Raw genomic sequence first — 24,415 nt, forward strand, 5'->3', positions numbered from 1 at the left:
GCTGTTAAATGACCCAATGATTTTACTGAGACAGATGTGAGAAAAATTCTCTTTATCTTCATATTACACTCAATGACAATTATCCATTTCAGAGGACTTCTGGTATTTCTTATTGTGGATTGGATCTGTTTCACATTGACCATCAGATTCCCAGACTTCTCTTTTCTTTTAATCCAAATCTATCTCCGTACTACTCTCCTTAGAAGGGCAAGCAGATGTTTAGCTAATTTAGGACCCCTACTTATGTGCTTGTTGGGAATGGGCTGACAATATTCAAGCCAAATGTTCCCATTATCTCCACTGCTTTAATATCTTTATCCCTTTGTTGTTATCATTGCAGGTTTAAGTGTAGACAAACAATCTGAGGCCTACCCTTCCAGGACACCAACGCACGATGGTTGAATAAAGGATTAGCTTCAGCTACAGTTAATGAAGTTAACTTTGATATCACTTAGAAGCTATGATGATGAATTATGCGAAATTATCATCAGCTGAGGTTTGCATCTTTGTTCCCCGGCTGTAACTAAGGTTTTCATCTTGAAATTAGTTAGTACACAAAAATTTGAATTTGCGCCTTCAACTAGTCATTGATTTGAACCTCTCCCGTGTTTCAATTATGTAAACAATGTATTAGTTTGTTTTTAAATTTCTGAGTTCGCGCCTGTCCACTCTTAACTAACTCTGCCATCTGATTTTGTAAAGTCAAGAATATGAATCTGGGGGAAACAGTAAAAATGATGTTTATAATCACTAGTGTGTATTAAAAACAAGTAAATCACTAGTTTTTTGCTAATTTGTTGACAAAAAGGACTGGGGCCTTAACCATCTTGGTACAGTAATAACATTAATATATGTATGCTAGTAAGAATAAGAAAAGCTATGCTAGTTTGAATAAGGAAACTATCAGAACTTTCAAGATGCACAGGACTCTGGTCTATACTCTGTTCTTATAGTTAAGCTGCAACATCATATCATCATCATATTTATCGCCATCCTCGTTTCATCGGTAAAATGTAATTCATCTGATTCATCATTTGATCCAGCTGTTTCATAACCATCTGAATCCTCTGAACCAGTTGACTCGGCAGAGTTGTCCGAGTCATCTGAGCTGTTCGATTATCGGACTCGTCTGAGCTCTCTGACTCATCTGAGCTCTCTGAGTTATCTGAATCATCTGACTCTTCTTCTCTTTTCTTCTTACTTTCTTTTTTCTTCTTCATCTCTTCTTTTTTCTTCTTGGCCTTTTGTGTTTCTTTGATATCAGATCGTGATTTCTTCTTGGTATCTTTTTCTTTGTTTTCGTTGTTCTTCGCATGCAATCTCTTCTTCAGCTGTTCAATCACATTTCTCATACCCGAGTCTGGATCTTCATCATAACTCATTAAACACTCTGCAACATCAGCTGGTGTAATCTCAAGTAATCTCAGCAGTTCTTCAACTTCTTTCATCAACTCATGTTCTTCAAGTTTCAAATAATTCTTTGCCAAAACCTTAAATGATTCCATATTACAATAAGAAAGCAAAATATGTTTGTCCATTCGACCTGACCTCAGCAGAGCCGGATCGAGTTTCTCCTTATGATTCGTTGTAAATATAATCAACCTTTCTCCGGCGCAAGGTGACCAAAGTCCATCAACAAAGTTCAAAACACCAGACAAGCTCACAGAATTAGAGTCATTGTTCCTTCTACGCTTGTTTTTCTTTTTTCGGTTATCAATATGTATTGAACAATCAATATCTTCGACCACAATGATAGATTTGCTTGAAGTATTTATTAACAGCTCTCTTAAGTCTTCATTCCTGCTAACAGAAGTTAATTCCATGTCATATATATCAAATTCCAAGTAATTAGCAAATGCAGCAATCAAACTTGTTTTTCCTGTTCCAGGAGGACCATAGAGAAGGTAACCTCTTTTCCATGCTTTTCCAACTCTAGAATAAAACTCACTTCTGCTCACAAATTTCTTTAGATCATCTTGAATCTCTTTTTTAAGAGAAGGGTCAATTGCAATTGTATCGAACGTAGAAGGATGACTGAAAAGACAGACCTGTGACCAGCTACCTCCGTACCGATTGGTGTATAGTTTCTTCCCTCTGTTGTGGAATTTGAAAACTTCTGCTTCTGTGATTATATAAGGAAGATAAGCTGAATTCACAACCTCCTTATATTTACTTTCAAAAGAAACCTCCAAATAGTATCCTCTAGCGCTTTTGTATTCTTTTGTCTCCTCATTCTCTAACAAAGTCCAATTGATACGAATTCCTCTGAAGATATCTTCAATTACTTGCTTTGGAACCATAGTGTAAGTATGGTTCTTTGCATTCTTGATTTTAGATAGCCTTAGCAATTCGGAAGAAGATGTATAACACTTTGTACTAAGATAACATTCAACTGCTTTGAAAATAGTGTTATCATAACCGTTTTCGTATTGGTGAATATGTATTGTAAGATACTTTGGTTGAACTTTAGAGAAGAAGTAAGAGTATGAAGTTTTTGCAAGTTGATATATTTCAGGAGTAGAGCTGGCAAGCCGGCGGGCCGGGGCTAGCTTGTGACCAACCCGCGGGTTACGGGTTAATACAAGCCTAAGCTTGCGAGTTGAAATTCTTCACGGGTGGTCATTTCTCCAACCCGCGCCCATCCCGGGTAAAACTTGCGGGTTCACGGGAGCTCACAGGTTAGCTGGTTTTTGTTGAGTCAACTCGCCAGAAATCGATTTATGGGCTATTTCCGGACATTCAGGCCATCTAAAGCTCCTTCCCTACAACCTAAGTACTTAACATTCATCATTTCATCTAATTCATTTGATATTTCGATTCAAAAACTCAAAATTGCAAAACTAAACTAATTTTGCATTTAAAGGATTAAAGGAACACAAATACTAGTCATTAGTACTTTAATACTTTAGTTACAGTACTTCATCAGTTCATGATGATATTTTCAACAAAGAAAAAAAACCTCTGAGACTGTAATAATACCATTGTTTGTAATTTGTATCACCAAGTGCGACAATAAAGATATTAATAAGCACTTCCTGCACAAAATATATATTGTGTGGTTAATCAAAAAAAGTGTTAACTGCCCAAAAAAACATTTCCAATCTCTTTTCTATGCAATATTTGGAGACACTGGTAAGTGATAAATAACTGTCTGTCCAAAAAACATTCTCATATTCCATGTCTATCTTTGAGTTGCTCCAACTATTCAATATGAATCTGTAATTTCAAGAAAAAATAAACCAAACAAAAGAAAAGATTTGAGTCAAAAACATGGAATTTGCATAATTACCCCGCTTTATATTGAAGAAGTACGCATACTAATTAGACTCATAAGAACTTACTTCCTCCACATCCTCCACTGCCCCATCCTCCACTGCATCAGGTTCAAATCCTAATACATCTTCTTCAATAATCCCATTGTTCTCATCCATATCTTCTTTTCCTACATGGATAAAAACAACCAATGTTACATATAAGATTTAGACATTCAACTAAAAAAAATATTACTGATTTGCTTACCAATTCCATATTCCCAATCACGAGCTGTTATCAACGCCTTAGCATTTTCAGGTAATAAGGAACTGCGAAATCGATCAATTACCCTTCCTCCAATGCTAAATGCAGATTCTGAAGCGACAGTTGAAATAGGAATTGATAAAATATCCCCTGCCATTCTTGAAAGTGCCGGAAATCGTTGTTCATGGTTCTTCCAATAGTTTAGAATGTCGAGTGATGAATTTAGACAACCTCTGTACGACTCGCCAAGATATTCATCTAACTCTGACAAGTCAGTTAGTACATCACCACCACGTTCCTGTGTTGCAACATATTCCTGCATGAAACAACCTAGAAGTGAGTGAACTATGAATATATGAGTCTTAAAAGTCTTAGAAACAAGCTAACACCATCACATACTACATCCACAGTTGACAGTAATTCAAAAGACAAACAGTACTCTACTACAAGGTTTTTAAGATGAAAAGCAATAATTCAAAAGACTAAAATCTTCGCAATATAACTGGGCACCGCTAACATGAATTAGAGTTAAGTAAGCTTTAAAATTACCTGAAAAAAATCACTCCCTTCTTGGGCAGCAGAATTTCCACCATTTTGAATACCCAAATTTTGAGTTGCACAACTGTTGGAAGCTCTTGAACTTGACAAGGTGTAATACTCATTAAAAAGTGTTGTCGTATTACTACGCACTTTATTAACTTCACGTTCTAATTCTCTCACCTCAGGATACAACTTGGAGTAAGTAAATTTCACAAAATTCATTTTCGATCTAGGATCTAACACAACTGCCATAGCCAATATAGGACTCACTCCTTCCAATAACTATCAAATTTTGCTTGCATCTCTTTTACCATGTTCCTAATGAAGTCAATATCATTTCTGCTTTCTTTCTTTAGTAACACTTGAACTTGACAAATTCTTTCAAAATACAGATTAGAAGTAGGATACTTACTACCAGAAAATATCTTTGTGAGATCATGAAACACCTTGAGAAACTTTGTGACTACTTCAATTTGTTCCCATTCTTCATCAGTTGGACAGTCTTCATAGTCTGAATCTACCAACTTCAAATGAGAGAAAACTGGCTTATACAGGATACAACTATCTAACATAAGATAAGTTGAATTCCACCTGTATAAAACAAACATTCAGTGAGTATATAATAAACATTAATACAATTCTCTAACTTTATAAGTTATAACAGAATAGAAGTGGAATCCCACCTTGTCTTTACGTCTTGACGAATACCCCTTTTTATTCCAGACATTCCTAAAGTATCAACAATGTCCAAGAACTTCTGTTTTCTTACTTGGGACTTTTTAAGGGACTTCACTGACACTCTTATCTTAAGCACGGCTGGATCAATCTTCTTAAGTTCTTCTTTTACAATAAGATCTAAGATATGAGCACAACAACGCACATGAAAGAATTTTCCATCGATCAACAAGATCTTCTTTGCAACAAGTCTACTCTTCATAATTCCAGCACAAGCTCCGTTATTTGCAGCATTATCCAAGGTGATGTTGGATACCTTGTCTTCAATTCCCCAATCTTCTATCATAGCAAATAACTTAGCAGAAAGGTGTTCACCTGTTTTGAGGTAGTAGAAAGGAGAAAAGTTAACATGAATTTATATTGAAGATAAAGAAATAAAAGTAAGTGTTTTACCTGTATGAGGTGGTGGAAGAGGACAGAAATTCAGAAGCTTCTTTTGCAACACCCAATCTTGATCAAGATTGTGCGCATTTAAGCTTATATATCCAGTAGTTGTTATAGAAGTCCACATGTCTGATGTTAGACATATCCTATCTGTAAGGGTGAGTCATACGCATTAGCACATCATATTAATCAATTACTCATACATAAAAGTATAAACAAAACATATGGGTCATTAGGATTTGAAATTTTGAATCATACCCGGAGCAAGTTTCAATCTGTTGCGAATAACTTCTTTTTGTGCTTTATGTTTCTTTACTACATCGGCTTTCCCAGTATTCCTTGATATTGGTTTAGCATCCTCATTTAAATAAGTACATATATCCCTAAATTCTTTCCACTCCACCAAAGCAAATGTAACATTTCTTACAATGAGTAATGCTGAAAACAGATCTCGTAATTTCATCTGATCAACTTTGCGTACACGGGTAGACAACTAGCCATTGTTTGCAGATAATATCATCTGCCCTACGTCCATAGACTGACAGTTAGGGAACTTATGCCTTTTCATGGCTGAGGTTCCACCTTTTTGGCTTTCATATTTATATCCTACATTACAAGCCTTGTACACTCCCTTCTTTGTTCCATCTTTATATATAACGAGTTTAAAAAATTCCCAAACTTGGGATCTAAGTTTATTTTTCTTTCCACGTGAAACTGGTGCAGGACAGGCAGGTGCAAAACCAACAGTTGGATCCTCATTCACAGAATCTAGCATCTCAACATCATCATCCTCACCGTCACTACTCATAACATCATTATAATGGTCTTGTAACTCTTGTTCTTGTACACTTGACATACTGGAATGGATGGAGCCACAAAGAATAGGTCAAAGAGTCATTCAGAAACGTGAAAAATACATAAACAAAAAATATAAGCAAAACATCTCATTTGCAAATTACAAGTAACAAGGTACATCATACATGTAAAGAAATTCCAGCAAAACTATTACAGTACATATATTTGCAAGTAACCCAAAACAATAGCACAAAATTAGAGCTAAACACATCAGAGAGAGTGACTAATTAGAGCTAATTGAAAATCACCAACTACCAATGCTTCTGCACCCCTAATTAGCTAGTATCCAATTCAATCTAAGTGCCAGATTCAAAATTCAACAAGTTTAACATTTATTACAAACAAAAACAAGTATCATTCTTGCAAGTTGCATCTAAGAAAAAAATCCCCTAAATCTCTGTAAAGAATACTAATGAGTAATGATACAAATATGAAACAAACAACATAAAAATCCAAGTAAAAAAACCCCTTTTTTTTCTTTTTCTTTTTGTGGAAAGATTGAGCAAATATATAGAAAATGTATAGCTGGAATGCTGCTGGATTGAAAGAGGCAATATTACGAACACCTTATGTGCCTGAATACGTTGTTCTCTTGTAAAAAGTACTAATACTAAAAGATTCACATAGTCCCAGTACAAGAAGAATCACGTAAATAAAACATCAACATATTAGATTAACAATAATCAATCATTCATCAAAATAACAAGATATTCAGTCAAAGAAAATTAACCTACGTTTTAATGGAGTGATTCAGGTAACATCTAGGATTCAGCTTGCAGTATGAGAAAAATGGAGAGCGTAACAGCAGCAATCGCGAGAGGGAAAGTCCAGTGAAGATATTTCAGGATCAGGCGATGGCCGCTGGCTGCAGTGCAGAGTCTGCAGACGGAGAAAAATAAGAAAGAAAAGAAGAAAAGATAAGACTAAGCTAGGGTTTTATCTTTTTATACCTAAAAGACACGTATAGATGGGACTCATGGGAGGGGACACACACGTCATAAGCATAGGAATAACGGGTTTGCGGGTCTAACCCGCGGGTTTACGGTCGGGGACGGGTATACCCGTTTATTCACAAGCCGGCATTTTCCCAACCCTAACCCGGCTTGTTTAGAAACCAGCCAAGCCGGGTACTGTTTTTTACGGGACGGTCCGGGCGAACCCGCGGGTTTTGGGCTTGTTTGCCAGCTCTATTCAGGAGGTACTAAATCTCTAACCGCGCCTCTCAATAGTGTCAGTGATGCATACATGGAAGCCATAGATTTCCAATCCGTGAGACCATCTTTCCAGTTCCAATTGCCATTCATGATGTAATCCATTGTCTCTCTCTAAATATCTAGCTCTAGCTTGCAATGTTGTGAATCTGTGAATTGATAACTTTGAGTATTTATAAGCAGCAGCAGTCGAGCAAGAAACCGAAACCGAACTTACAAAGAATACTAAGAAACCGGATTTGCACCGGAAACTGAATAAAGACACAATTTTAGTACAAACCAGAAAGAGGACCTTGGTGTTATTCAAGGTTTATCAAATTGGAGATACCATGTGACTATATATATATCTTGTGAGAGTTTTGCGGCTCAAGTAATATGCAGTTTTTTTTATTTTTCCACGGCTAAGTAAGGAAGCAAAATATGTTTGTTCGGCCTAAACCTAATTTGGGGCTCAAGTAATTACAATTAATAAATCTAAAAAAGAAATCTTTAAAACGAAGAATTTATTGTTAGAATTGTAAAGATCTTTCTCATTTAATTTTAAAAAGAAAAGAAAAACGCGCCAACACCACTATGGTTTAGTACAGATAATAACTTGTCTCCTGAGTCCTGGCCATAAAAATTCATTTAATTATAAAGTATCTTTTTTTCATTTTATAATGTTTTTTTCCTTTTTCAATGGATGAAGATTTGTTATTTTATACGAGAAAAAGTTAACAATCATTTTTTGTCCACATTGTCCACTATAATGCTGGTGTACAAACTTACAAATTTACAGTTGTAATTTGAAAACAGAAAAAAAAAGAAAAAAAAAACTTTTGAATATATTTTATGGGCTTAATCAATGGATGCTAGCTTTTGACAAAAGGAATACGTTACATAAAGCTACTGTGGTAGTTATTCCATTTCGATAGGTCACAACTGTCCGGTTACAACCAACAAACAAGAAAATAAGGAAATCAAAACTATAAACTTTTTTTAGAACTATATAGACTTGATTCCTAGACCTTCTCGGTAAAACATATCGAGATTTTTATTATCGAAATGATATGAATTGTTCCAAAGATCCAACATGCATTTTTTTTTTTTCGTAGTCGACTCTTTCACCAACTGATATAAATATCAGATAACCCGTCATACTTTTTCTTAACATAAAGATAATGAGATAGCTTCACTTTCTCTGATTCATTATTTATATTATAATTCAGGAGCAATACCAAAGTGTTTCAAAGATAAGTTGCTTTGATAGGTCTGCCTTTGGCCTATATCAACCTAAGTTAAATAACGTCTTTATCGCTGCTCGAAGAGTCAAATATGAAACTTCGTACACCTTAAAATTCATAGTACGAAAAGATTTTTTTTTTTTTTTTTTTTTTTTTTTTTTTTTTTTTTTTTTTGAGATCCTTATACTTATTATGCTAGCATTGAATATGATGTGTATTCACCTTATCGACTACTTAATAAATGATGGTTCTATTTGGAGCCTAAATTGGCACCCAAAGCGGAACAGACAAAATATTTGTGAGCCTATTGTTCCCTCAAATATATAGAGAAATACAACGATTTATCAATAAGAACAATGTTTTTGATTGCATGATGGACTTTTCTAAAAAACATTGGCACGCGTCATAAACAAGTTGCTCTACTAACTGAGATATAACCCTTGTGAAAGATAGGTTATCATGGAAATAATTTCTTGTCAAGATGAATATTATATGATCCAACATGATAGCTTCTGATTTATTTCCTGCCAAGAATTTGTACTGATTAGAAATAAGATTGCGTCTATTATTCATCGATATGACAAGCCCCTCCCTTTAATTTGTGATGATAAATGACCTACTCAACTTAGTAGTTAAGCGTTGTTTTCATATGGTGGGAATTATTGGTTCAAACCCAATAGTATTGTAGCAATCTTGGCTGATCCTTTTTATGTTAATCATCTTGACATAAAAAGGGAGTTTGTCCATAATCCAACATATATTTACCGGGTCAATCAAGATCAAGCTATTCTTTCCCGGTTGTTTTCAACTTGTGATGAAGAGACTCATTCTCAAGTTCTTGATTGCATCTTTTCTCATGAGGTACGGATTTATTGGAACACAATTATAATGCTATAATTAAATTTCGATTGATGTACATAAAACCATATCTAGTTACTTTAAATAAGAATTACGATTCAATGTTAATTTACTTCAACAAGGCTGGATCCATTTCTCATCAAATAACACAAATTGATCGTCATATTTCTGATGAAGATCTAGTTTTCCACATTTTGCAAGTATATAATGAGGACACTTCTGCTTTTCAGGTGCATCATTTTATATCTGATTTATTTAATCTGAATTCTAATTCTGAACACTAGGAAATAGATCAAGTGCGTGTTGGCAATGAATTAGGTTTGTATATGACTCGTATTGGTTCTTTTACTTTTCAAACAAATACTGCCACATTTAGCATGTCAAATGTACTTGTCCCTTCTATTACAAAGAATTTAATCTTTTTGCATCAGTTTACTAAAGAAAATAATTGTTTATTTGTATTTTATACTGATGAATTCTTTGCAAAGGACATGGTTACTCACAGGGTTATGCTTCATGGTCATGTTAAACATGGTCTTTATTATATAGCACTACTAAAACAAGCTCTTACTCACAAGGTTATGCTTCAGATGGAGCCACTTCTAGATTCTGATGAACGTGATGCTAACCTCAAGGCTAAGCAGATGAAGAAGAAGAAAGCTTCTGGTATGAATGATGGGGAAGCAAAGCCTCGGAGAACCATCAAGAGAATTAAGACCGATGTCTAGTCATGGTACCTTAGATTTCGAATGTTCAAACCTTTTGAATCTCTTGTTGAATTTTGTTTTCTCAAGGCTTTTACAAAACTGAGTGACATATGAGGTTTATCATATGATTAATAAATATCATTTTGGATTTGGATCAATTTTAATTAATTCATTTGTACCAATGGATATTATTATAAATCTCGCTACACATATATAAATAAGTGGCCAATAAGTCCGTAAAGATTCGATATAACAAGTGGAAAGCACTGACTTCATATATGAAATAAAATTATAAATTTTGAGTGGCTAAAAACTGTTACCAGTGTCCGAAAGGTAAACAATATCTACTGTGAAAATATATGACATGTCTTTAGAAATTTATTAGTCATGATGCATTGGATTTATATGTGACTATAACTTGAGAATTGGTCATCTTCAAATAATTCTTGTGCGTCCAGTAACATGGATGGTCATGGTACTACATATATAATGTAACTATAAGTTATGAATTTTTCATGCTAAAATTATTTTTGGTGTGTCTGAATAATAGAGATGGTCATGGTAAAACATTTCAATGTGGCTTCAGGGTACACAATAGCTGATAGAGATGGACACGGTAAAACATTTCCATGTGTCTTTAGGGTACACAATAGCCACGTCGAAACTATATTTCGTGTGTCTAGATGACAGCAAAGGCCATGGTTCAAATAAATCCATGTAGCTTTGTTGTTAACACTAGCCATGTTAAAATCAAATTGTGTGTTTACAAAGATCTTATGGTTATGGTTATTTGGAAAAAAGATTTACTAAAAAAAAAAAAAAGAATGGGAACCATATAACACGGTTCTAGGGTATAGTTATGGAAAATCATGTGAAATAGTCGCTCAATGTTTATGTATCCATAAAGTTTATGGATATACGCATATGGACACGGTGTTCAAGTGTGTCCTAGGTGTCGTTCTGTACTAGTGTCCTTAAATGTTTATTAAATAAACTAACACCTACCACACGTCCGAGAAAGAAAACGTGTCTAGCAGAACTAAATTGTCACTGTAATGGCAGTATGCACTGACATGGTCGTATTTTACGGATGCGATGCGCATGGATACGCACCAAATAAGTAATGACAATTGATACAAAGCCCAGCTTTGTATCCGGTTCAAAGTGCAAAATTTCATTCAATTAGAAAATGATAAACGAATTTCATGATAATCTGATTGTTGTAAGTTACGGGAAAAAAAATCCTGCACTCAAACCCCTTTGGTGGTAATACTACTAATAAGAAATGTCAAGCATGGATTTTCTTCGTTTATTTTTCGTACTTTGAGGTTAAGTAACCAAGCACATAGAGCCATCACTAAGATTCCCCATCACAATCACGACAATACCATACCTTTATGGCGCGGGTTATCCACTGTCTGTTATAAATTTGGTATGTTATCTTAGTGAAGATGTTTATTACAAATTAATGAATATGTTCCTTTCCTATTTTTATTTTTTTTGTGAATATGACCCGATACACCGACAAATAACACCAGCACCCCTTTCACCCCCATGCCATTATGGCACGGGCCATCCACTAGTTCATGATAAAGAGAAATATAGATGGATCTGTAGAGAGATACAAAGAAAGAATATTGTTTTTGTAAGGGGTATAATCATGTTCAAGACATTGATCAGAATAAATTTAGTCCAGTTGTGAAGCCAACAACAACGCGATGATTTTATCTATTTCTCTTTATAAAGGGTGGGAGATAAGACAACTAGATGTTAAAAATGCATTTTGCAATGTGACTTTTCAGAGGATTTTTTCATGGTACAACCTCTAGGTTATTCTGAAAAAATGCTTCCTAATCATGTATGCAAACTTCATAAAGCTTTTTATGGCGTAAAAGAGGGCACCAAGAGCCTGATTTGACAGGTTGAGTAGTTTCTAATGCAGTTTGGTTTCAACTCCTGAAAGACTGACACCTCACTGTTATACAAAATTACTTCTTTGAGGGCCATCTACATTCTTACTTATATATGCAGATGATATTTTGATTAATGGTTTTCTTCTTCTGAAGTTGCTACTCTCGTTCATGCTATGAGTAATGAATTTTTTTATTATAGATCTTGGGGCATTGCATTTTTCTTAGGGATTCAAGAAAAACAGAACTCTGCTGGTATTCTGCTTTCCCATGAGCAATATATTTAAAGTTTATTGTCCAAGATAAAAGTGAGCATTTTTTAAGTCTAGATGTATTCCAATTGCTACAACACCACTTGATACAGCTTCACTGGCTTTTGAGGATGTTTTTTGGTACAAAAGCACTGTTGGAGCTGTTCAATATGCTTAACCATACCAGATATTATATTTGTTGTTAATAAAGCTTGTCACTATATGCAAGCTCCATCTGAAGCACATTGGACATCTGTCAAGCACATTTTAAAATATCTGCAGGGTACATTATCTTTTGGATTTCAGTTTATGCGATTTTCTTCACTACAATTGTATGCCTTTTCTGATGCTGACTAGGCTCATGATATGTCTAATAGAAGATCAACTAATGGCATGGCCATTTTTATGGGTCCAATGTTAAACTCACGGAGTTTTAGAAATTAAAATACTATCTCTAGATCCAGTACAGGAACATAGTACATGGCACTGGATGATGCTACCTCTGAGATAGGGTGGTTTCAGTCTCTTATCGCTCAACGTGTTCTTTCCGAGACCCCAGTTTTTTGGTGTGACAACATGAGAGCTACTTATCTGAATGTAAATCATGTTTTCCACAATAAGATGAAGCACTTCAAATTGCTTTTCACTACATCGGGAATTGGTAGCTGGTAAGTCCTTGGAGGTGAGATTTTTATCAGTTTAAGAGCAGATCGCTGACGTCTTCACAAAGGCGTTTTCCACCACCATATTTTCTTTCAAAGTTCCAAGCTCGGTGTTTTTGCTCCACCATACACCCTGGTCTTCTGGGGTGGGGGAGGGGTGAGCATGCTCCGGTCAAAATATGTTATTTTAGACAAAAAAAGAAGAAGCAAGTTCTTAATTATTTCTTTAAAAATATATAATGAACATTATAACTGCTAGATAGAAATGATGAACAATAAAGAATAAAGATTTATGTATAACCGCTAAACGAACGCAAAATTAGTTTTCAATCACTAGTTGTTACTTATTTTAATTTTTTACCATATAAATTTATGAAATTACAGTATGGCCACATTCGTGGCCATGAGTTTTGTCTTGACTCGTGTTGTGAACCATACCATGAACTTTTTTTCCATCCTTGATAAAGATTCCTTATCAAGCATCTTTTCATTTATATATATTTGTTCATCACCAACATGTCATTGTTCAAATTTTATTAAGCAAGAGTTATTTTGTAAGGTAGACTGTAAGATTTACAATCTTAACTGGGAAAAAGAAAGAAAGAAAAAAGAGAGAGAAATAAACCCTTATTTGAAGATGCATTTTATATTTTTTTGATGATGCTAACTTCCGTTAATGATAAGAGTGTAATAGTGAATTTCAATAGTTTCAAGAACGTAATGATTTTGAAAAAAAAAGGCTTTAAGTTGTCCTTTTTTTTTGTTTCATTGTCACCAGCAATAAATTTGTTTCTCGGCTGGAAAAATTATGAAATAACTAGTAGAGTCTCCTCATCTTTATCAAACGAAATAAGTATTCGTTTTCAACAAATTTTTTTCCATTTCTCTTGTTTATCACGACACAATTTTTTCCTTTACTTCTTTATCAATCTAAATGTGTAACAGTCCATAATCAATTTGCAATAATATGTTGTAATATGATTCGTTCCAAAAAAAGACATGCGGATGCAGTAACTCAGATTCTTTGCGAAAGAAGTTTTTACTTATTCTGGGTTTTTTAATTTTTCAAGTACAAATTTAAATTTTATTATTTAATTAGTTTTTCTAATTTTATGTAATTTATCGACTAAAATTACTTTATGTTGATATGTTGTTTACATGTTTATGGACTAGAAATAACTCGTGTTGTAGCGAAACTACATTTAATAAATGATATACTCTTGTTGTTATCCGTTTCCGATCATCCAAAAAACGAATATCTTTGAGTAGTGGTAAAGACATCACCTACCAAATTTTATTTATGAGATCTTGTGGGGATGCAATTGATATGTGAATAGATGAACTTAAAGATCAAAATTATGGATGAAAAGTTACCGAAAAGTTATGGATGACTGTCTGATGAGGAGCCTTCATTTTTCCAGACCAATCTCTTTCTTTCCATTTCAGCTCTTTCTTGGTTAGCTGATAAGCTCATTTCTGGCGAGACCCGAAGTAGTGGGACACAAAAAGTTGTGAGTAATATGAACAAAGGGCCGCATAGAAGATTAAATAATCGACCAGGTAGCTAGATTCACCCTCTTGTATGGGAACAGTTTTCTTAGTTCCACACGCACCATCGTTGATAAGTCCTTGTGCTCACCCATCTTTGACATATTGGAGTTCATGACACAGCGAGAAAAATAATAAGCAAGCTAAATGATTTCAAAAATGTATTCAGTTATAGAAGGCACAGCAGTGCCTTGTACAATTATAACCAGAATAAAGAGAGAAACCTCGTATAAGTGAACCATTCGTAGAAGTACTTTCCCGTCTATAGCTCCTGCAAATTTGACAACATTACGAATATTATAAAATTAGTGTCAGGTACATGACTGTCTGAAGATCATAATTATGGATGAAAAGTTACGGAAAAAAAAAAACACAATGTACCTAGATTATGCTTGAGGGTTAACTACGAAAATCTTGCAAAAACCCAGGTGGGTTCACATATATTTTCTCTATATTAAATGTGTAATAACGTTTCATTATAGGTTGTACCGTGGAGTGAAGAAAATGTGAAAGAAGACGAGGAAAAGAAGATGAAGATTACAAATTTTTACCGGGTTATTTTAAGTTTGAGACCCATTAAAGCGACCACTAAGACAAAGAGTTCCAAAAATGTCCAGTCCATACTTTGGTCTCGTTCAAATGATTGACAGGTCAGTTCGCTAAAAATTGCTAAGTAATGGTTTATTTATTTTAGTATATTCTATAAAATTTAATTATTTTTTAATTCAGATAATTTTTTTTTTTACTTTTAAGTGTAAAATATAAATAGGTTTCCATAAATTTTTAGAAAAGAAAATTCTAAGAGTTTTTTTAATGGAAAAAAAACACACATATTCAATTGGAAAAAATACAAACTTTTTACCAAGAAAAAACATTTTTTAATAACATTTATTAAAAAATGAAGGTTATTATTGGGGCGTCACATTCCTTTAGAGGGGCGTCACCTAATAAGACAAAAATGGATCACTCATAAATAATATCAAAACCCCCTTATCTCAAATGATTTTGTAATGACCAAACAATCATTGTTTAGTTAATTTTAACTTAGTTTAATTATTATCTAATCTAATTAGATTAAGAAGATGAATTTTGTTATATACTTGTAAATTCTGGGACAAAATTTTTGTGGGAAGAAAAACTAGAAAAAAGAAAACTTTTGGAGATTTTTTTTCAAAACCTAGATTTTTTGATTCACTCATCCAAAATGGATGAAACAGGTTGCCAATTCGAGGTGGGTGAATCTTTGTATGATAGAGAGAACAAGTTTTACATTCCTCATATTGGAGACCAAGAGATTGATGATTTGTTAGATGGTAGAGAGGGTTTAACACAAAGTGATGATGAATCTCCACCAATTGAAGAAATAAATCAACAAAGTGAAGAACCAATGGTTGAAAATCAACAGGTACACCTCTAAACTATCTCTCATGGGTTCAATTTCGCTCAAAACTAGTTAAGTACGATAAAAAGTTTGATATTTTTAGACTTTCATGGAAAATTACGGTTGGATTGGGCTTCGTTCCAACCGTAATTCAGTCTAACGTCTGGGTTTGGAAGAGGGTTGTGCTTCGTTGCCAACCGTAAGTTTTGTTTACGCCTAGCTTTAAAAGAATTCCAAACGTAACTGGTTTCCAATAGGACAAACCTTGAGAATTACGTCTAGGTTAGCTTCATCCAAAACCCAGACGTAAATAGTTTTTGCATGGGTATTTATTAATTTTTTTACGTCTAGGTTAGGATTTTGGATTTCCAAACGTAAGTTGAAACGTCTAGATTGGATTTTCTTCGTTCCCAACCGTAACTGAAAACGTCTAGGTTAGAGGTTGAATTTTCAACCTTAACCTTTCCTATGCCTAAAACGTCTGGGTTTGTGTACCTTACAACCTGGACGTAATGTTGGTTTTCCTTCTTTTTTTTGACTAATGTTGTGATATTTTGGTTCATAGATCGTGCTTCCACCTAGCCCAATGCCTTCTCAACCTAATGCAAACGAAATTCTAACTGAAGATTCATCTCATCACTATTTGAATGACTTGGTAAGTGTTTTTTCTTTTTTGAAACTAATGGAAAGATATGTTGCTCATTCACTATGTTTTTATTTTTTTACTAACTTTGAATTTTTGGAACATGTAGACATGGAAAGATAAAAAAGATGCAAAGAAATGGGTTATAGAACGTGGAAAGTTAATTATGTGTGCTATAGTTTGTAATGGATCAACCAATGATCGCCACTTTCAAATGGTTTGCGAGTGTAGTGGAACTAGCAAAAGTCATGTGAAAAAGGGTACCGAATCTAAAGGAAAGACGAAGAGGAAGAATATTACTTTCACCAAGAAGATTAATTGCTCGTTCAAGCTTCAATTCAAGCACAAGAAGAAAAATGAAAATGATTTTTGGTATTTGGAGAAAGTTGTATGCGGTCGTCATAACCACCTAATACCGAAGACCTTGCTAAGCCATCCTTATGTGGCACGGCTTAATGATGAAGAAAAAATGATTGTAAGTTCCATGACCGAAAACCGTATGAAACCCATTGATATACTTAGTCATATAACGCTCCTAAACCCATCGAATGTTTCTACTTTGGCAACCATCTATAAGGACAAAACATAATTGAAAGATGAGTAATGGGAAAATAGGAATCAAATGCAACAATTAAGGCATTTGGGAGAGAAGTATAATTACTCGGTTTTTCATAATGAAGATGATTATCGCCAAATAACGAATCTCATATTGGCTCATCCCGAGTTTATACGATTGGCGCGGTGCTCCAATCAAGTACTTTTAATGGATTGCACGTACAAGACCAACAAGTATGAGATGCCGGTATTGAACATTGTTGGACAAACTTCCACCAACTTTCCGTTTAGTGTCGCGTTTTGCAAATGAGCTTGAAGAGAGTTATGTGTGGGCACTAGAACAAGTGAAGTTATTCGACGTGGAAGGATATACTCCAAAAGTCATTGTCACCGACAAGGAACAAGCATTATTCAATGCAATAGCGAGGGTTTTCCCGGATGCTCATCACTTTCTTTGCACATTCCACCTATGGAATAGCATTGAAACTAAATGTAATACCATAACTCGTCCAACAAAGAAAAGTGAAATTGCGAGAATAAAGACACTACCGGTAGATCAACAAGAACAATCCAAAGAAAAATTCAAGAAGGATGACAAGTTGGCGGAACTAAGATGGGATAGTTTCCAAGATGATTGGGATGCCATGGCACACTCTCTTACCGTGGAAGATTATGAAGAAAGATCCCGTATGTTATTGGATAGTTTGAGAAGTTATCCAAGTATGGTGAAGTATTTGGTGTACAATTGGTTGGATCCGCACAAAGAGAAGTTTGTATCTGTATTCACGAACCAATATAGACACTTCGACAACCAAGCTATAAGTACGGTGGAATTGTCTCACAACCGGTTAAAGAAGAAGCTTCATAGTCGTTATGGAACATTAACAAACATATTATAAATATAACAACTTTACTTACCGTCTTGAAATATAGCGCCATCCAATCCATATCAAGTAAGCTTTTCTTCTCGGCTTCACGCTTCTTCTTTTCTAGAGCCCTTTGGATATGTTTCGCTGCTTCCGGATCATTATTGATCACATGGGGATGACCAAAATGGTAATACCAATCCAAATAACCTTCTTCGGCTTCCTTTGTTCCTAGATAAGGAATGAGCTCCTTCATTTGGATTTGGTAATTTTTATTACTGCGGTCGTTCCAAACATGAATAGTTGGCTATGGGCTATAGTTGAGCACGACATTGGCCATTTTTACGTTGGAAGCATTAGAACACAATTTGAACGATTTTTGAGTGACTATTTCTTACACGTAACCATATTTACGGAGAACTCCACGTGGATTGTCCATTACGTACCCATAAGGATGAAACAAAGGCCTGTTGTAGGATTGCAAACTTGAAAAAACACGATGATCACGATCTTCTCCAAATTCATCTTCCTTTAGATTTATGTAAGGATCAAATATCACATCTTCAGCAGTGAGAGCATCCATTTCCAACCTTAAAGTAGCTATCTTATCTTCTTTGTGCTTTGTTTGGGTACCAGTGAATACAAACTTTTTTCCTGTAGGACCAGTTTCATCATCTGACCAAGTTGTAGAAGGTCTCATGCCCAGAAAGTGGTCATATACCCATGCCTAACAAATTATATATAACAATAAAAATTATATACATAAAACCAATAAAAAATGATAAATATAACAAAACCGAAACTATATAAATTACCTTAAAAAGACCAACATTCCCAGCAAGGTCAGTGGCTCCAACCCTCGAAGCTTTTCGAAAAGAATCAAGTAAATAAGCGAGGGTGGCAGTGCCCCAAGCACACTCTTTGGTCTCCTGGAGATTTTTTAACCATTGTAGATAGTGCACATTTACTCGGTTCCCCGAGTTATCAGGAAAGAATATGGTACCAAGGGAATGCAATAGGTATGCGGTGGTTGTACGACGAGCTCTTGTTTCATCTATCACCTCCCCACGTTCTTCTACCGCCTTTCGTGTTCCTCCAAACATATCTTTCAGATTCTTCAACATTATCTTCTTGATAGGTATAGATGGATCTTCTCTTGGTTCATCTCCACCAGCCCACTTAAATTGTTTCTCTGTCTCAGCTCTCTCCATCCAAATGTGTCTTTGACAAGGACATAAAGGTCTTCCCAACTCATATTGTTGTCAAAACCTTCATAAACATATTTTCCCTCAATGGCTAAGTCCAAGATTTGCTTCGTATCATCCGGCGTTATTGTCATCTCACCGAATGGGAGATGAAAAGTATCGGTTTCTAACCAACATCGCTCTCTAAAGGCAGTGGCAATAGTAGAATCAAACTCATGCTGATGGTTGAGAATTCCATTACCTAGCCATGTATCCGCTACAAGATCACGAACCGATTTACATTCTTCCTCTAACGGCCAATAACCACCCTTTTTATGTTTTAATTTATTTATCGCAACTTCATGATCCTGCGAAGAATGTATAAACAAAAAAATTGTTAACTTTCTAAATTATACCAAATAATATCAATTTGAACAAAATCATGCAAAATAAGTAAAATTTTGAGATTATTACCTTGCTTTGGCAAACCTTAGAAGCCCATGAATATGGATAACCAAATAAGACTGTAGATTGATCGGGCGCCTCACCCCAAAGTCTACCATTCTTCTTCGAAGGCAACAAATCATCGCCTTTAGGAATATGCTTGCCTTTTTGTGAAGGTACCTTCCTCGGCTTCTTTTCCTTCACTTGAGGTTTAGGTGTAGCTTCAGGTGAAACAACAACAACTTGTTTCCCTTTGCCTTGAACAACAATTTCTTCTTCTTGTTGTTGATTTGGTGGATCCCTAATCACAAGTTTACTTCCCGATATCACCGGTAGTTGAAATTGATCCCCCTTCAATTACTAGATCTTGGAAAACATTATCTTCAATTTCAGGACATGTTGAGCTACTTCCTTGAATCATATCCTTCTTCTTGTTAGCATCCTTGGGGAGACCTCTATAATCGACCCCACAATGAATTTCATGGCGAGGTCTAGGAGTATCTTTTGGTGTTAAGTTATTTCCTCTATTCTTTTTAGGCTTTACTCTATCACGATTCCTGCAAATTACAAGAAATTCCACTTATACAATCAGTATTGATGAATTAGTAACACAAGTCAATCTATTAAAAAAAAGATGTTCAGGATGAATTATGCCTAGACTCGACATATAGAAAACCTGGACGTCCATATTTACACCTGGGAAATGTAGTGCAAGAACCTAGGCGTAAATCCAAAGTTGGAATTCTTCAAAACATCCAGGATAAATTACGCATAGGTTCGACATATAGAAAACCTGGACGTCCAACATTACGCCTGGGAAGTGTAGTGCAAGAACCTAGGCGTAAATCCAAAGTTGGAATTCTTCAAAACACCCAGGAAGAATTACGCCTAGGTTCTACATATAGCAAACCTAGACGTCCTAAATTATGCCTGGAAAATGTGTGAAAAAAACTAGGCGTAAACCCAAAGTTCAAATTTCTTCAAAACATCCAGGAAGAATTACGCCTAGGTTTCAATCGAAACTTAAAACTAAAATTACGCCTAGGTTCACGATGGGAAAATTCAATAACTAAACCTAGGCGTGAAATTGGAATTACGCCTGGAAATCAACTAAACCTAGACGTGAACGACATGCAAATCAAAGTTTACGCTTGAATTGAACTAAACCTAGGCGTAAGTTCTTCAAAAACTAAATTATGATTGAAAAATCTAGTACCGTACCTAGGAGTAACACTAGCAGAAAGTAAATAAAACCCTAATTTTACTTCGATTTCATTCGATTTAAGCACAAAAACAAGTACAAAAAGATGGGTTTGTTCGATTATTACCTTACATACACCATGGGTTGTTGTTGAGGAGTTTGAAAACTTGATTCTTCAATTGATTGAATCGGTGGAATGAGTTGAGGATGAAGTTGAGTTTGATTGAGATGTTGATTACCATCACTGGGATTAGTTTGCTTTTTCCTCATCTTTTATATAGATTTCAATCCAACGATGTTAAGGTTTTCGAATCGCCGATTAATCGAAAACGATGAAATGAATTGATGTGAAAATAGAAATTTATTGTGAAGAAGAAGAAGAGAAAGATGATAAGAAGAAGAGAGCAGGAGTCAAAATGGTTGAAAGTGTGAAGATTAGGTTTTTATTTTGTTTTTCTTTTAGTTTTAATTGAAGGGTAATTTTGACAAATTGTTATGGAATCAAAAGTATTCCTTAACCAGATTTTTGGTCACCAGATATCCAAGTGAAGCCCCTCTAATGGAGTGTGACGCCCCAATAACAGCCTTCTAAAAAATAGTTCTTAACACTAAGCAATTGACCCGTCAGTGGTCGGAGTTAACGGTCGCTTTACTAAAAAGAAAAATATTTCAACCATCAAAACTAAATACTTATTAGGTTTAATCTTTTTATGGCGATCAATTAAAATATTTGGACATATTCACTTTATTAAGACATTTGTGAAAAAAAATCATTAATGAAAATGTTATTTTTATTAGGTTGTGGTGCTACCAGCTTATTACATTTGTGCAAATGGTTTTTCACTAGCAAGAAGGGAATCAGACAAGGAGATCCCATTTCTCCTTTTCTCTTCTTATTGGTTGGTGAAGCTTTGACATTCATGATCAATAAAGCTCAAGAACAAGGAATCATTTCTGGTTTTCAAGTCAAACCTGATGGAGTTTGCATTAGTCACCTGCAATTTGCAGATGACACTCTCATCTTCCTTGATGCCGATGTTGAGCAAGTGAAAAATCTCAGGTTAATCCTTCTTTCTTTTGAACTGCTCACTGGACTCAGAATAAACTTTGCTAAAAGTCAAATTTATGGAGTTGGGTTTGAGGGATATATCTTTATTTTTTTCTTCTATTTTGGGTTGTTACAGTGGCATTCTTCCTTCTTATTATATGGGACTTCCTTTAGGAGATAAATGCTTTGGTATTCATAAGTGGGACAAGATCATTGAAAAGTTCATCTCTAAACTTGTTGGTTGGAAAAAGCCCTTGTTATCTAGAGCAGGCAAAATAACTTTGATCAACAGTGTTTTAGCAAGTCTGCCTATATACTACATGTCTCTTTTCGAAATTCCAAGCTCAGTTCTTAAAAAGATTGAGAAATTAATAAAAGACTTTTAATGGCATGATAAGAAAGGAAAAAAGAAGGTGCATTTGGTAAAATGGTTAGAAATTATGAGAAGAAAAAAATCAGGAGGTTTAGGGATTAAAGACTTGAAGAAAGTTAATCAAGCTTTGCTATCCAAATAGTGTTGGAGATATGTTGTTGAAGACAAGGCTTTGTGGAGATCTATTGTTGATGAAAAATAGGGGCCTGGAGTTACAACTTGGATTCCTAAAATGCCAACTTACACTTATGGGAGATCAATTTGGAGAGCCATCATGAAGCATCAGCCAAACTTTGTGAAGCATACTAGATTTAAAGTAAACAATGACCATCTTTGCATATTTTGGGAAGACAGTTGGATTCTCAATATTCCTCTAAAAACTTGTTATCCAAATCTATATGCTCTTTCAAGAGCTAAGAAACTTATTGTTGCTGAAATGGGAAGCACTTCTGGTAATTCTGTAGAATGGAATCTACACATTCCAAGAAGGAAAAATGATGCTGCAAGGGCTGAACTTATTCTCCTTACTGCAGATTTAAATAATTTCAGTTTCAACTTGCAGGAAACTGATGAGCTACATTGGGCTTTAACTAAGAATAATTCTTTCACTGTCAGTTTCATGTCTGACAGGTTAATCTCAGAAGAAGATTCCAATCCATATGATGTGATTTTTTCTCTTATTTGGAACCTGAAGTGCCTTCCAAAGATTAGTTTCTTTCTTTAGCTTATTGCTCACAGAAGACTACCCACGAGAGATGTTCTTATAAGAAGAAGAATTGATGTTCCAAATAAATGCCTGTTTTGTAACGAGATTGAGACTAATTCTCATCTTTTGCTGCACTATGACTTTGCCAGGGGAGTGTGGGAGAAGATTCTAACTCAGATGAACTGGTATTTTTCTATGCCTGCTGATATTCATTCTTTATTACATGCTTGGGGTCTCTTACAAAACAATAAAGTTAGAGATGCAGTTTGGAATTTGGTGCCTGCAGCTGTTATGTGGTGCATTTGGAAAGAAAGGAACGCGAGAATTTTCACTGATAAGGTTTGCAATGTCACTGCAGTTAAGAACAAAGCAATCTACTGCCTGTTTTCATGGGCTTTAGCCTTCCCTGAGTTTGAAAACTTATACTCAGCAGATGTTATGAAAAACTGGTGTACAATTTATTTTGATGCTTGAAAAGTTTTGGTAGTCTGTTACCAACTTATCCTTCTTTTTCTTTTCTCTTTGTAACCTTTGTTAGGGTGGTATAATCCTTTTATACTCTCTATTTTTTCATCAATTTATTCTTCTTTACCGATCAAAAAAAAAGTAAAAAAATTAACCTTCTTAAATTTTAAGAACATATAACCCATTTGAGGATTATAGACTAAATACCTTTACTGTTTATATTATATTATAGATGATGCATATATTGATGGTTATTTTAGTAGTTTGAATTTGAAATATCCAAGTATTTTCTTATTTTAACCTTAAAAAGTGTATAACAACGAACCTATAAAATGGATACATTTTCTGAATTTATAAATCTTCGTAGTCGTATTTTGTTTTAGTTGATTTTTTAGTTTGTTTTTTGTTTTATCGTAATAATCTCAAAATAAGAAAAATCCACGTCAAGATCTGCATGCATCCAATTGGAATCTTAAGCTGCAAATAAAAGTGATGATTTTGATTATGATGAGGATTTACCTCATCAAAATCACCTCCTGATAGTAATTGTAAATATAGATGCATCCTTTGTTAAAGTAACTTTACAAGGTGGTATTGGTCTGATAAATAAAAATTTTGCAGATGCCTGTCATGGAATCAAAGGGAAATATTTTAATGGAGGAATGATTAAAGATAATGAGGTGAAACACGATAAAGTAGTTTTTCAATCAGATAACGAGGCTTTAATAAAATCCATAAATGAACAAACCTTTAAATTCATGGGATGACAGATAATGTAATTCTTGTCTTCCTCTCTTCGAGATCCTTAGGAATTGACTTGCGAATGAACGACCTGGAATCATACACGTATAGATATCCTTAATGCTTTCTTTATCCATTTTTTATGTGACCCAATGTTATCGCTTATTCTGTCGATTAAGAAGCCCATACTAGCCTCTGCACAAGCTCTATGAAGGGATTGATCGGGGCCTCGGTTATCTTGATTGAGTTTTTATATAGTCATAGGTATTGAGAAATAAGTTTTTTTTAATAGGAAAAGGGCAAAGCTTAAATTAAAAATTTCTTCGTCACCGGAAAAGTGACAAGAACAGGTAGTTACATGGATGTGTTAACCACAACATCCCAATTAGAAATCAATGTTGACAAGGA

The 24,415-nt window shown here is 34.7% G+C and overlaps 1 protein-coding gene across 1 annotated transcript; it reads right to left on the reverse strand.

Annotated features, from left to right (window-relative positions):
- Positions 1–495: 495 nt before the first annotated feature.
- On the reverse strand, positions 496–7,346 carry LOC113295769 (AAA-ATPase At3g50940-like). Its single transcript, XM_026544094.1, has 2 exons — positions 7,229–7,346; positions 496–2,518 (listed from the first exon to the last, which is right to left on the reverse strand). Exons 1-2 carry the CDS (start codon positions 7,344–7,346, stop codon positions 984–986), a joined length of 1,653 nt encoding a protein of 550 aa, XP_026399879.1. The 3' UTR covers positions 496–983.
- Between the last annotated feature and the right edge of the window lie 17,069 nt (positions 7,347–24,415).

This window comes from Papaver somniferum, chromosome 7 (assembly GCF_003573695.1).
Source record: "Papaver somniferum cultivar HN1 chromosome 7, ASM357369v1, whole genome shotgun sequence".
In the NCBI taxonomy this organism is placed as follows: Eukaryota; Viridiplantae; Streptophyta; class Magnoliopsida; order Ranunculales; family Papaveraceae; genus Papaver; species Papaver somniferum.